This window comes from Dermacentor silvarum, chromosome 2 (assembly GCF_013339745.2).
Source record: "Dermacentor silvarum isolate Dsil-2018 chromosome 2, BIME_Dsil_1.4, whole genome shotgun sequence".
In the NCBI taxonomy this organism is placed as follows: Eukaryota; Metazoa; Arthropoda; class Arachnida; order Ixodida; family Ixodidae; genus Dermacentor; species Dermacentor silvarum.
The window spans coordinates 165,123,822-165,136,852 of record NC_051155.1 but is presented as its reverse complement, the minus strand read 5'-3'; the positions used below and the strand labels follow the sequence as shown (position 1 = coordinate 165,136,852).

The 13,031-nt window shown below is 49.0% G+C and overlaps 1 protein-coding gene across 2 annotated transcripts in view; it reads left to right on the top strand.

The window, feature by feature from the left end:
* Positions 1–4,948, top strand: part of LOC119441165 (gonadotropin-releasing hormone receptor) — a 91,285-nt gene extending 86,337 nt beyond the window's left edge. Inside the window, exons 1-2 of one of the 2 annotated variants that reach the window (XM_037705835.2) lie at positions 217–1,215; positions 3,805–4,948. In XM_037705835.2, coding sequence (XP_037561763.1) covers positions 433–1,215; positions 3,805–4,227 — 1,206 coding nt within the window. In that variant the 5' untranslated portion in view covers positions 217–432 and the 3' untranslated portion in view covers positions 4,228–4,948. Of the gene's footprint in view, positions 1–216; positions 1,216–3,804 lie in introns of those variants that run through there. The other variant, XM_049661832.1, reaches the window with a different exon arrangement.
* The last annotated feature ends 8,083 nt before the right edge of the window (positions 4,949–13,031 follow it).

Here is a 13,031-nt window from a genome sequence, read left to right as displayed (position 1 = left end):
GGCATTAACGCTTTCTTTTTTCGTCAAGCGAACATATTATTTCATAATTGTCACCATCCCTAACACCAAACGGCGGTGAGGGGTCGCATGAATTGGTCCGAAATCTGCATAACGTACTCTCCAAAGTATTGCAAGTGTTTCATAATTTCAAGAATAATGATAATTTATTGTGTTTTTTTTTTTGGCACTGCAGGTACAACACAACTGAGAAGGCCTACAAGCACATGGACTCCTCGATCTCCAGAATCAACGCTTTTAGCCTGGCCGCAAGAGCACGACTTCGTCGTGATGCCGTTTGCAGCCGAATGCTATTGTGCGAAGCACTCAGAATGTTACCAACCACATAGAACAGCCTCTTCGCGTAATGTGTTCCAGGTAGACCAAGAACTCTTCAGTGGATGGAGGTAAACACGGCATACCCGTCACTTTGTGATGACTGAAGCAGACGCTTTCAACGCGTCCACAGAAGACCCACCCCACGGCGATGCAGCGGACAACGTCACAGCACTCCTAAACAACGTCACCGATGCCGTGGCCACGGACGAAATGATGGGCCCTCGCTACCACAAGCGGGTCCGCATAGTGATCATCGTCACCATGATCATCCTTTCGGTGGTCGGCAACACGGTCGTCTGCTGCAACCTCCTCGTGAAGCAGCGCCGTCGACGAGTGTCCAAGGCGCGCGTGCTCTTTCTGAACCTGGCCATAGCGGACCTTCTGGTGGCCTGCATCACGATGACGTCGCAAGTAGTGTGGGAAGTGATGGGCCGGCTGTGGATCGCGGGCGACGCCTTCTGCCGCTTCTTCAAGTTTCTGCAGACGTTCGCGCTCGTCTCGTCCACCTACATGCTTGTGGCCATTGCTATAGACAGGTACATCGCCATCGCCACGCCGCTAGCACCTAGCACGGATCCGTGGAAGCTAGCTGCCCTGACTTGGTTGACTTCGTGCATGCCGTCGCTGCCGAACGTTTACGTCTTCCACAGCGTCGAAGTAGCGCCCGGCAAGTGCTTCTGCGCGTCCATCTTCTACGACCGCGACACGCCGCTCTACCACCGCCAGATATACATGGGGTTCGTGTTCTTCACGGTGTTCGTCGTGCCACTAGTGCTCCTGATTGCATTCCACGCCGGAATACTGTGGGCCATTTGGAAGCACACTGCGATCAACCGGCACATAAGCCCGCAAACCACTTCATCGCTACCTCGAGCTAAGGTTTGTACTCACCGTCATCTGCTACGAGGGCTCTTTACCAAAGCACTGGTTTAAAGGGAGCAGCTTAATATATGAATAAGCAGCACAAGGAAAAAAAATTCTAGCTGACGATAGAGCGCGCACGATGAAAAGAAATGCAGTAACATGAAGTAAAACGATCCCAGGTATGCCGCTAGTGTGAGGGTACCGACAACTGCACATGTGATATTGCAGATGCCCCAATATATAAGCATTGTGAGGCCATTTAATGGTTTTCGTCTCTCGAAAAATACATATGGCAAAGGCCATTAATCCCTTACTCTATGGGGAAAATTAAGGAGCTAGTAGGAAAAAAATTACTCGCCATCCCAGTCCTGCGAAAGGGGATGTCTGCCGAACGTGCTGATAACGACTACAACTGCTGAGAGAGGTATGTAATGTTTTATGGCTTTAGAGTAGTGGTAGTAATGCAATTAGAGAATACTGGCAGCAATGGGAATAATGGTAATTTTGACAGCACACCGCCCGCCCATAGCGGTGTTGCAACAGCGTTGCAATCAGTTGCCAAGCTGGTTATTTTATGTACGAAAGCCTACAGGGACGTCACTCCCCACGTGGAAAACTGTCGTCGCCGCGGCAGCTTGCGCAACAGTAGACAGCTTTAGTTTCACGTATACGTGGAAGCGCTACGTACGCGCAGATCTTCTGGGATCGAAGTGCGCATGCGCAGAACGTAGGGAGCCCCGTCGCGTCTCACGTACGCACGCTAAATCTGCGCATTTGCGTTGCGCGCCCCAAGTGCGGGACCGGTTCTGCGAGCTGCTCGCGCGACATCTCGAAACAGCCGAGAACAGTTTCAAGATCGCATCCGACCGTGTCGACGGTGCATGTGGTTAGTCACCGCAGTGTTGTGCTGCGTGGTTGCGATTTTCGAAGTCCGCGAGAGCACAGATAATTAATGATGATACAAAGAAAGCTGGGAGGAATTTTGCAGCTCAGGACCGTACTCTAAAGAAAGTTTACACCCTGTGGGTTGATTCTTGTCCCCAAACAGTAATTGTCATCTGTCTTGTCCGCATTTCCTTTCTTGAAAACTCGGCGCTCGCTGCTTTCCTGTCGAGAATGCAATGTCATAGTTGATAACGCGCATGTTGTTCGTGACTAGGAAGTACCGGGCTCGCAGCGTTAAAGAAAGGAAATGCGGACAAGACACATGACGATTATTGTTTGAGGGACAAGAAACCACCCAAAGAGTGTAAACTTGTTTTAGAGTGTAGCACGGGCGCGTTGCTTGCGAGGTGCGAGGATCCCGCATTGGCTCCGATTTCGGCTCGTCTTGAACGAACTTGGCTTAAATGGCATTCATGTCAGCTATAGCAGAGGGCACAAGCATACATGCGAAAACGACGATAAATACATTGTCAAGGTCTCCTACAACAGACTGCTGCGTATACGTGCTATAAGTGCTATAAGCGTCCCACGCCTGCGGCGCGTAGTGTACGTAGAACTCTCACGTTTGCGTGCACAAAGCTCCTGCGTACGTGATACTAAAACTCTGTGTTATTAAACTTTACCGGGAAACATACGCGGGGAGCGCTACGTGCTTCGCATTGTTATCAGGAGCGCCTTATCATCAATTATGTGGTTTGGATGCTTGTTTTGAGCGTGTTCTATGTTGAAACATACGCAGTTATGTATGTTGTATGCGTGATTCCAAAGAATGCATGCACTGTTCGCTTCACTTTGCTGAGTCCTTGTAGCCTCTGCCTTATGAGGGTATAAGCTATTGATGAGTCACTGCTTGTATCCTCTGCCGTACGGAGCTATGAGCCATTGCTCTGCCCTATACTGCCGCCGGGATCAGCCCACCATTGTTTTCTGTCGACGTTACGCCCAGAAGACATCCCGACATCCTAGCCATTGACAGCTGCGCTGTACAACAAGTGCCCGTGTTAGTAGCAACAGTTGCGCATAATGTTAATGCAATGGAAAAGGGCAAATATTAAGTTTTTGGCGTATGTCAGGCTATAAACGATCTAGCTCAGTAAAATAGCCTGCTGGGCTAGTTGATTCATAAGTTTAGAAAAAGCAATGTGTGCGACGAAGACGAAAACGATAAGGGTGATACATGGAGAGATAGCGCATGCTTTGAAATAATCTATATTTCAGTCAGCGGTCATCAATTTGAGCATCCTGCCACAGATGCGCGAGGAGGCCTCGCTCATTCACCAAGCAGGAAAAAAAGACAACGACGGATAATGAAGTAGAAAAATGATTGCGTCACTGCTAACATGCCGCGCCAGAATCTCTCCTGGATATACCTAACAATGAAATTAAACTATTGCTCGTGCATGCGTTACCCTCAGAGGTGGTATGAAACGCTTCTATTATGTCGATGGCAGTTTTGCTTCTTCCCAGAATCTCGATCTTCAGAAGTCGCGGAGCGCACACGCAGCTCCCAGAATGCGCAGGCAAATGCGCACTAACTTTCTTCTTAGACGAACGTAGCGTTGGACACAGCGTCCAGTTTTCACGGCTTCTCATTCCTTACATTGTTTCCTTCAGTTCTAAATGTCGTTGAAATTAATAAGTCGTTAACGGTGGACGCAGGTGAAGACGTTGAAGTTGACGGCCGTGGTGTTCGGCGCCTTCCTGGTGACCAACGTGCCCTACATGGTGCAAGAGGCGATCCTGGCCTACGGCAACCCGGGCATCCTGGACGCCAACGTGGTAGCACTCTTCGGCGTGATATCGGCTTCTAACAGCGCCATCAACCCGTACATCTTCCTTTATTTCCAGCGGCCACACAGAGACATTGAGAACGGTGGTGGCTTCTGGCGGACCGCGGCTCGCATGGTCCGTGATTCGCTCACATGTCGCCTGCTAGCCCGGTCCCGCGCAGGCTCTCAGATGTCCACCGACCCGGAGGACACTTGCAACCCGATGCGCCAGTCGAAGATTTCCATGGCGAGGAGCGGCAACCCGGCAGCTACAGACACTCCGCCGAACATGAAGAGCCGTGCCACGTGCTGAAGGTGGTGGCCGTACAACGTCGTTTTCCTGTGTCGACGTTCTTGAGAAGTGTGGTTGCCCCGTGGCTAGCGTTCATTTGAAGCATGTAAACTTGCGAGTGTGCTCCGAACAGCCGACGAACCGAAAAGAGAGAACTGGTGGCGTAGCCCCTCTCCTCAATTTCATCGTCTGGCAGGGAACGTTCAAAGTAATTCTAAATTTCTAAACGAACGCAGTGTGGTTCCTGACAACAAAGTACTCCAGAGAATACCAACTTGGAAGTGGGACAATTTGCACACTGGAACGTAGTTTGCAAGTTTTCAGGCGGAAAGGAAAACCAGCTCATTGAGTCGTCGTGTTTTTTCTTTAGTAAGTCGGAAAGGTGTCAGAAGACGGCTCAAGAAAGAAGACAACAGAAGTTGCCGAGGTCGAGGCTTGTACTCGGGAATGACGCTGGCCCAGAGTTCCCACAACATTAGTTTGCATTCCATCACTGCATTGCTTTTTTAACCCCTGCTATAAGCAAAGGGGCGTGAACAGTGTGTTTGCGCTGCGGGTACGCCGTTCAAACCAGTGCACAGCGTGGTCTTCCGGGACGAGAAGTGCGGGCTCAGTACTTGTCTTGGGCGCGATGCCCTGCGAGATATATGGTTTAATGTCACAACTCTTCTTGCAGAGACAAAGTAAAGCGAGAGTTGGAAGCAGTGATTGCTTATGAGACATTTTCGTGATCCTCTTATTTTGCACATTCCTTGTTTTGGGTGCCAAATTCACAGCGGCCATAACTGAGACGTGAGGTGTGCCTGCCCCTATGGAGAACCTCGCAGTGTAATGAATGAATGAACCATTTATTTTATTGACTTTTTTGCCCAAGGTACGAATGAGGTGTCAGGAAGATATATACAAAAAAATAATTTGTTCTTATTTCGTTGTTAACTGGTCCGGTGTAGCGAGCTGAAAATACTTGTAGTCAATGTATTATACTTTTATTGGTTGCATGGTTAAGAATAAAGCCAGATATTAAAGTACGGTGATAGATGGCCGCATACCAGCAGCTGTTATGAGATGTGTTTCAACGAATGCCAATACTGGTGAGGCAGACCAAGATATTCCCAAAGTTCCTTGGAGAGGCTTCGGTGGTCCCATCTACAGCATGTTACTCCATATGATATGGCCGCTCACACGTTCATTACCAACCTTAGCAGACAATGTACGGTAGCCATGCAGTGGGCGTATACTGTGCAAGCCCTTGGTTCCTTCCTCTCTTTTTCCTAGGAGGGCTGCCTTAAGGCACAGAAAAAGCACTAGAAAAAGAAATTCTTGCAGAAACGCCTCTAAGATTTGTCTAAGTATGCCTAGGCATTGTGGTGCTTCCCCATCTCCACGCAGTCCGGTGTCGTTGTCAGTGTTATGACACTTGATCCGGCCAGTACAAACGACAACGCTGCGGCGACACGAACTGGTGCGAACAGCGACGCAAGGTGCATTTGATAACGCAAACAAAATACTGCAGGTGGCTGCGCCAGGTGTGCTGATGACGTTCCGATCATAAGCCGTAAGCACTCTTAGCGCCTTGTCCATTCGTCTCGAGCCATTATGAACCGGTGGCGGCACGGACCCATCAAATGTACTCTGGCACGGCCGTGCGGACCGTATCTCGAAAGCGATCTGCGAAGCAGACAAATAGTGCCGACTGCTGATAGCTCCGCGCGCTGTTTTTTTGTCGCTTCGCTCGTTTTGAAGCAACAGGCAGCACGGTCACTCGCGGCTGCAGGCTCTATCTTCAAAAAACGACCGTCTTACGGGTCGGACGGATGGTCGGTCAGACGGACAGTTTCCTCGTTGGGTAAGCATATAAATGCTTGCGCATTTAAAATCTATAAACATGAATACAATCCTGCATCACGCAGGAAGTCCAGCAAGGCTTTGTAATTAATTAGGGGCCGTCTTGACTCCACTTGCTGAAGTGAGCATGTCGGTCGCTGGGGAGGCCAGAGCGTCTGAGCAAGGGCTTCCGGATATGTCTTGTACCTGGGCAAATCCACGGCCGGTGGTACACATCCTTGCATTGTGCCAAGGTCATGCAGTTTGAGTAGGTGGTATGGTTATTGGCGAAGCCCTTCCACTTGCAGGTGACAGCAGGTGTGAGGGCTATCCCAGCCCATATCCTCCTGAGGGAAACTTCTTCCATCTTTGTGAGATTTCGGCGGTTGAAGCGGACATACTGGGCAATATCTCCAGCGTCGCGTGTAATAGATTTATATTTTGAGGTAGGAAAGTCGTAAATAAGAAATAAGTCTTGCACACGAGGTGTTGGTGGGTGCGTGTTCTTCTGGCTCTGTGGCTTGACTATCTGCCATTGCATTGAAAGGCCAGAGCTACTATGCCCTTGTACCCAGTGTACGTGAACATGGAAAGACGAGTTTTTCTGAAGCGTAGGTATCTTTTGGCAAATTCATGTAGCTTTGCTGAACTATTTCATGGCAAACATGGAATCGATGTATAAGTATTTTTGCGATGTCTGATAATAATGAGACTTCCTCAATCACGTCGTTTATGTCCTGCAATCTAAGTTGAGTACAGTCACAGGCATCCATTGTCTAATTTTACTTTCTTGCAGAGACAAATATGTAGGAATGATTCATGCCCTGCGTCCACTGTCACGTGTAACAGCTGCACCCTTGTAAAAAGCACAGTGGCCCAAGGAAACATCAATGTGCAACATCACCTTCGGCTTAAGCTTCTTATTGTAGCCGAGCGATTTGTTGTCTGTTATGTAAGTGTACTTCCAGGGGCCAGTTCGTCTACTTGAGGTACCCTTACTGATGTTGTGTGAAAATAGTGATACAATTCAGCAGCAACTGAAACATGCCGCCGATAAAACCCAACGGGAACACTCGTTCATGTTAGGTTGCCAATTCCACTATGGTATGCAGCTGGGCGGGTTCTTCGCTTCTCTGTCACCTTTGGTTAGGAGTTGCCTCCACAAAGACATACTCTACATTATTTGAAGTGTTCTTGAAGGGTGAACAGAGGGGTAATATGCGATACAGCGATGATTAGCCTCATCACTTCTGGGTTGATTATCCCGATCTGTTCCCACTGCTTCAAGGTAAGGTGGTGAAATTGAGCTTCATAAAGTATGCGTGGTTGATTACAGCCTGAACAATGGAACGGGCTGTCTCAGTACGGGCTCCTCCACATTTAGGCACAATCCTTCATATCAGGTGAAGCGTCGACTGTGATATCTTCTTTATTTTACTTGGCCACCTGGATCCCGTTCCGGGCTGCTGAATATCCAGATCAAGAATGCACACTCCTTCTACCTCAGGCAACGTGCACGTCGAGAGCCTAAGATAAAAATTAGTTTGAGATAGGCGTTTGCGATCAGACTTGTTTGTTGCATGGGTGTAGCACTGATTTACTAGCAGAAAATTTAATTCCTCAAGGGAGGGGGTATTCTGTACAAGTTTCCATCTAGTGGGCATGTCCATTTCTCTGCTGCTGAAGGGCTGATTGGCTGGGGTCACCTGTCTCCTTCTTACGCGTACTCCAGCCCAGCCAATCAGAACTTCAGCAGCAGACAAAATGGACATGTCCACTAAGTGGACATTTACAAAATACCCCCCCCCCCTCCTCCTCCTGCACTACGGGCGTAAGTGCCAATGACGTCCAAAGCCTGCTGCAGGTCGCTTTGCTGTATATTGAGGTCTTTATTTGTAGACAATATTGTCACTTCTTCGGCATATATTAAAAATTGATGTGTGGGATATCTTGTAGACTCCATGCCAGAAGAATAAAGGCCCAGTTGTAAAGAACAAGAGCGAGGACGGACCCTTGTGGAACCCCTCTGTATGCCTCTATACAGGTATGCGATCCTGTTGGCTCAGATTTACTCTATTCATTCGACATCCGTCCCGCCGAGTGACGGATGCCGTCCGCAGCGGAGGTGCGACTTCGTGCAAGCGAATGAAGAAGTGCACATATAATGTAAAAATGTAAAATAAAAAATGCGGCAAAACCCATCTTTCGATGACGGTCGAGGGTAATGTGTTCAGCAATGAATCAGTATAGCGACACAACGTATTACCATCGTCGAAACGAGTGATGTATAAGGCGTGTGCAACAGTGGTATGTCTCTTTCGCGCTTCCTTAAGAACACTCGGCACATACTCAGTGGCCCAACTTGGCACCAAAGAGCTTATTATATAGATACCTATATACATACATACATACATACATACATACATACATACATACATACATACATACATACATACATACATACATACATACATACATACATACATACATACATACATACATACATACATACATACATACATACATACATACATACATACATACATACATACATACATACATACATACATACATACATACATACATACATACATACATACATACATACATACATACATACATACATACATGCATGCATACATACATACACCGGGTGGTTTCCAAAATTGTTCCCTCAGCAGAGCAGCCCGATGCGCTGCCCATTCGACCACGAATTACCCAGTGACTTAGATAGGCGGGAAAACGCCCATAAAGCCCCTGGGAAATGTATAAGATACCCTGAGCATGTTAACATGTTAAAATATACATTACAAAATGTGACACCATTGCACCCAACATGCAACGAATCTCGCAGCTCATTTCGTTCTCATCACTACACCGCTTAATGGTAGATGGAAATGGCGCAGGTGTGGCCACCGTTCTATTAGAAAACCTCCACGTTTCGCTTCACAGATTATATTCACCTGCAGCTAAAACTTGAGGGGATAGTGTTGTCGATATGTAAGAAGAAAAAAAAATATGCAGAAACTCCCCTGAGAGTTGTCTAAGTATGCGTAAGCATTCTGCCACTTGCTCATCTCCACGCCGCTCGGTGTCATTATCAGTGTTAGTCCGGCCAGCACAAACGACAACGCTGCGGTGACACGGACTGGTGCGGACGGCGGCGCAAGGTGCATTGATAATGCAAGCAAAGTACGGCGCGTGGCGGTGCCAGGGGCCCTGATGACATTCCGATCATCATAAGGCGTTATCGCTCTTTAGCATGTTGTCCATGCGTGTCGAATCATTATAAGCATTGATCAAGGTACTCCGGTGGCTGCACGGACTGAACAAACGTACTCTGGCACGGCCCCACGCATCGTTTCTTCAATGCGATCTGCGAAGCGAACAGTGTGCCGACTGCTGGTAACTCGGAGCGCTGTGTTATCGCCGCTCCGCGTTGAAAGGAGACGCAGAGGCCCATAGCTTGAAAGCAATCGTCTTACGTGAAGGATGGACGGACGGACGCATGGACAGTTTTCTCGTTGGGTAAGCAGAGAAATGCTTGCGCATTTAAAAGTCGCACATAAGAACAAAAGGTGATACCAAAGTATTAGCCTAAAGGCGAAATGAAGATTGATGAGCCGAATAAATTCTTCTAAACGTCCGCTAATGAACTCAAAACGTGCGGTCTCAACGCGCCCTAAATCTTTTCTGTTCCCTCGATGAGCGCGACCACTCGTCTGGCGGGATAAGGAAGGCAGGTAGCGGGGTTGTTCTGCGTGCTTGACCAAAGGCGATCGTTCCGTGCTACCATTCTGCTCACCATTTCAGGGGTGCCGTGCCTCAAAGACTGGGAAAATCACGGGACCTATAGCATTGGGTGCGAAGGAAGACAGTGCCGCAGGAAGCCACCAACCATTTCGGCTCGTCCTTGCATGTTGGCACAAGCAGCATGTCATCAGCCATGCGGGCTGAGCACTCGCTTCGAGCGTCCGTATAATTAATCATGCCATAAGCAACAAAATCATGCAATCTCATGTAGGGAGAAAGTTTGGATGACACGGGGTTTTTACAACCAACTGATTGGCAAAGGGTTGTTACGGCCTTTCTGATTGCCTCACAACACTGAAATTGCAGAAGTTGACCGTGTTCAGAAAAGCGCCCTTAGATCTGACAATCACTTCCCCACTTTGAATTTAAATTGAAATTGTTTATTTGCCATCCTGTACATTTACAGAAGGGGGGGGGGGGGGGGGGGAGAGCGTGAAAAAAAAGTGGGCAACTTGCACTAGTGGTGCAAGGCTGGAGTAAACAGCCGAGCTGGTGATCGACATAGCTTCCTCCAGGTTTTACTAGCCTTGGCGTGTTTAGCAGCAGTGGCTTCGGCGCGATGCTCCGGATTAGCACGCAATCGCCGCATTCGTTCTCTACTGGCAGCACGACGAGCTTCCAGCTGAGCGGCTTCTTCTTCAGGAGTCTTGTACTTCTTCGGCCGTCCCCTGTTACATTCACTCAGTGCGAAGTCTGCGAGAGTTTGGTGTGTCGCCGTTGCGGCGACATGATCTTTATAATCAGTGTGACGTCATGGCCAAGCATCACAAAGTGTTGTCATAACTAAGCAAAGCAAGAATTGCGGCGCGAAGCAGTGACATGGCTGTGCGAAGTTGTTTAATTGATGTAGGCGACCCCACTGACGGAGCGGGTCTGCTGGAACGCGGTGTCGGCATTGTCGCGGTGTCGGTGTTGCAAGCTGCGCTATGCAACGCGCAATGACGCCATCGCTGGCGCGGCAGCGGAGGAGCGTTGCCGGAGCTAGGAGAAGCGTGGCGCAGCTTCGACGCTGGGTCGTCGCTTGGCTAAGGCTTCCTCGGCTCTCTGTGCAGGATCAGCTCGATGCCGGCAATTGTACACTTGTTTGGCCAAGCGGCGTGATTCCCGGAAAGCGGCCTCTTCCTCGGGAGTGCGGTTCTTCCTCGGTCTCCCCATGGCTGCTACTACCGCACGCACACTAGCAACTCCACCTTCACACCTGCTACACGAAACGTTTATGACAAGCGGTCTAGGCACGGAGTCTTGCGAAGCTATCGCACAGCTGGTATGGAGTTGCTCGGCAATGCAGTGACGTCATAGCTCGGCGAGGCTTTGGGGCTCGCGGCACAAATTACGGCCGGCTTAAAGAGCTCCGCTGTTAAAGAAGGCTGCCCTTGAATAGCTTGACGAGTTTACTTTGGAAAAGCACGACGCAGATGAAACCAAGACATCTTTGCTTTAAAACATGGAAGCGACAACCACTGCAAGGTAACAGAAAAATAATTTTTTTGTAACGCTTATTTTAACTTTACTAACACAGGTAGCAAATCATAAGAAATCAAAAGAGGAATATTAGGAGTAAGCTGCAATATTAAATTACCTTTCTGCATCTGCAAAAAATAAAAACCCTTACAGTGGGCGAGGGCTTACTAACGAGCCAGAAAAAAAAAATCAGAGCCCTTCCACTACTGTGAAGATGGAAGCCAGCGAAGCTGTGACTATGGTGGGTCTGCTGTAGTAAATATTGCCCCTACCATGAGAATGGGCGTATCGTCGTCGGGCATCACCAAATCGAACATGTCTATCATGAACGTTTCGATGTCTTTCGTAAGCGTTGCAGGGGGAACGTACACAGTCGTGATCACCGTACCGTCAAAGCGTTTTATTAAAGACAGCTACGCCAATCGCGGCGCGCACACAAGCTACGAACAGGGTGACCTACATCACGTAATGAAGAAGCAAACGTAAGATCCGGCAAAAACCGCGGTATAACGCACACTTTTTTTTACAATCCTAAGTTTGAAAGCACCGCTAAACCGGCGTTTTCATACGACTCCAGGGGTGGCGCGAGGCGGAGGGACGCAAAGAAGGAGCGCCGCCGGCCTAGCCTCGCTAGCCTCCCAGCAGGGCTTCAACTCTGGTCGAGCGCAGCTTCCAGCAGGCTTGCCGCGCTAGCCTCGCAGCCGAGCCCAACTCTACTTAGGGGGGAACGCGGCATAAAAGAAGATCGACTGGCGCAAGTGAAGAGAGATAGCGGGGGCTCAGCCGGCCGGGAGCAGGAGGAGCCGTACGCTCAAAAGACAACGACGCTCGAGCCAATGCTGATGATGATAGTTACTTTTCTGCACGCGGACACGATCCTGGGGGACCCTAGCCCTTGACAGCTTCACTGTAAAAAAAAAAGAAAAAAAGACAGGTGGCGACACTGTCCTTGAGTTGACGCACCAACACATCGTGACGTCATGGATCTTATTAGTCAGATGGCATTGTCACTCTTTTTAGTAAGTCGCAGCACTGTCTGGTTGTTAGAGCCACATCGACTCGATCATCATGCCGAGAATCCGGATGGCATCCACCCTCGGAATATAGCCTCCGTCGTTTGTGCGTAGTTTGACGTCGCATTCGGCGAGTGACTTCCATCCCTTTGGCTTGGAGTATCTGCGCTTGGGTCTATATAGTAGCAGTTCCGACTTGTGCGGTGAGCACCGAAGGCCCGTGTACTTGAGGTACCTCTCGTAGCATCAATCGCCTCTTGCAGGGCCATCTCTACCTCCCGTACACCAGATGGCAACGTCGTCTGCGTGTGACTGATACCGTCGATAGCAGATTGTGTCCTGGAAAGACCAATTATGGTGAGGTTAAAGAGGGTTGGGGATATGACTGCCCCTGGTGGCGTCCCCCTAGACTCAAGCTTGATCATATCCGAAGACAGATCCCCGATCTTAAGGGTGGATTCTCTGTCTGACAGGAACGATCTCGTGTAGGAATGAAAGTGCTTCCCCAGGTCATGGCTAGAGATCGTGTCTAAAACAAACGAGTGAATAATGTTGTCAAAGGCCTTTTCTGGTCTAGACCTAGTATGGCTCTCAGGTCCCGCGTATTACGGTCAATAATTTGATGCTTCATGAGCTTTATCGTGTCCTGCGTCGAGAGTCCATGTTGTATGGGTAAATGCCGTGGTCCTTCAGGTAGCGAGAAAGCCTGTTTAG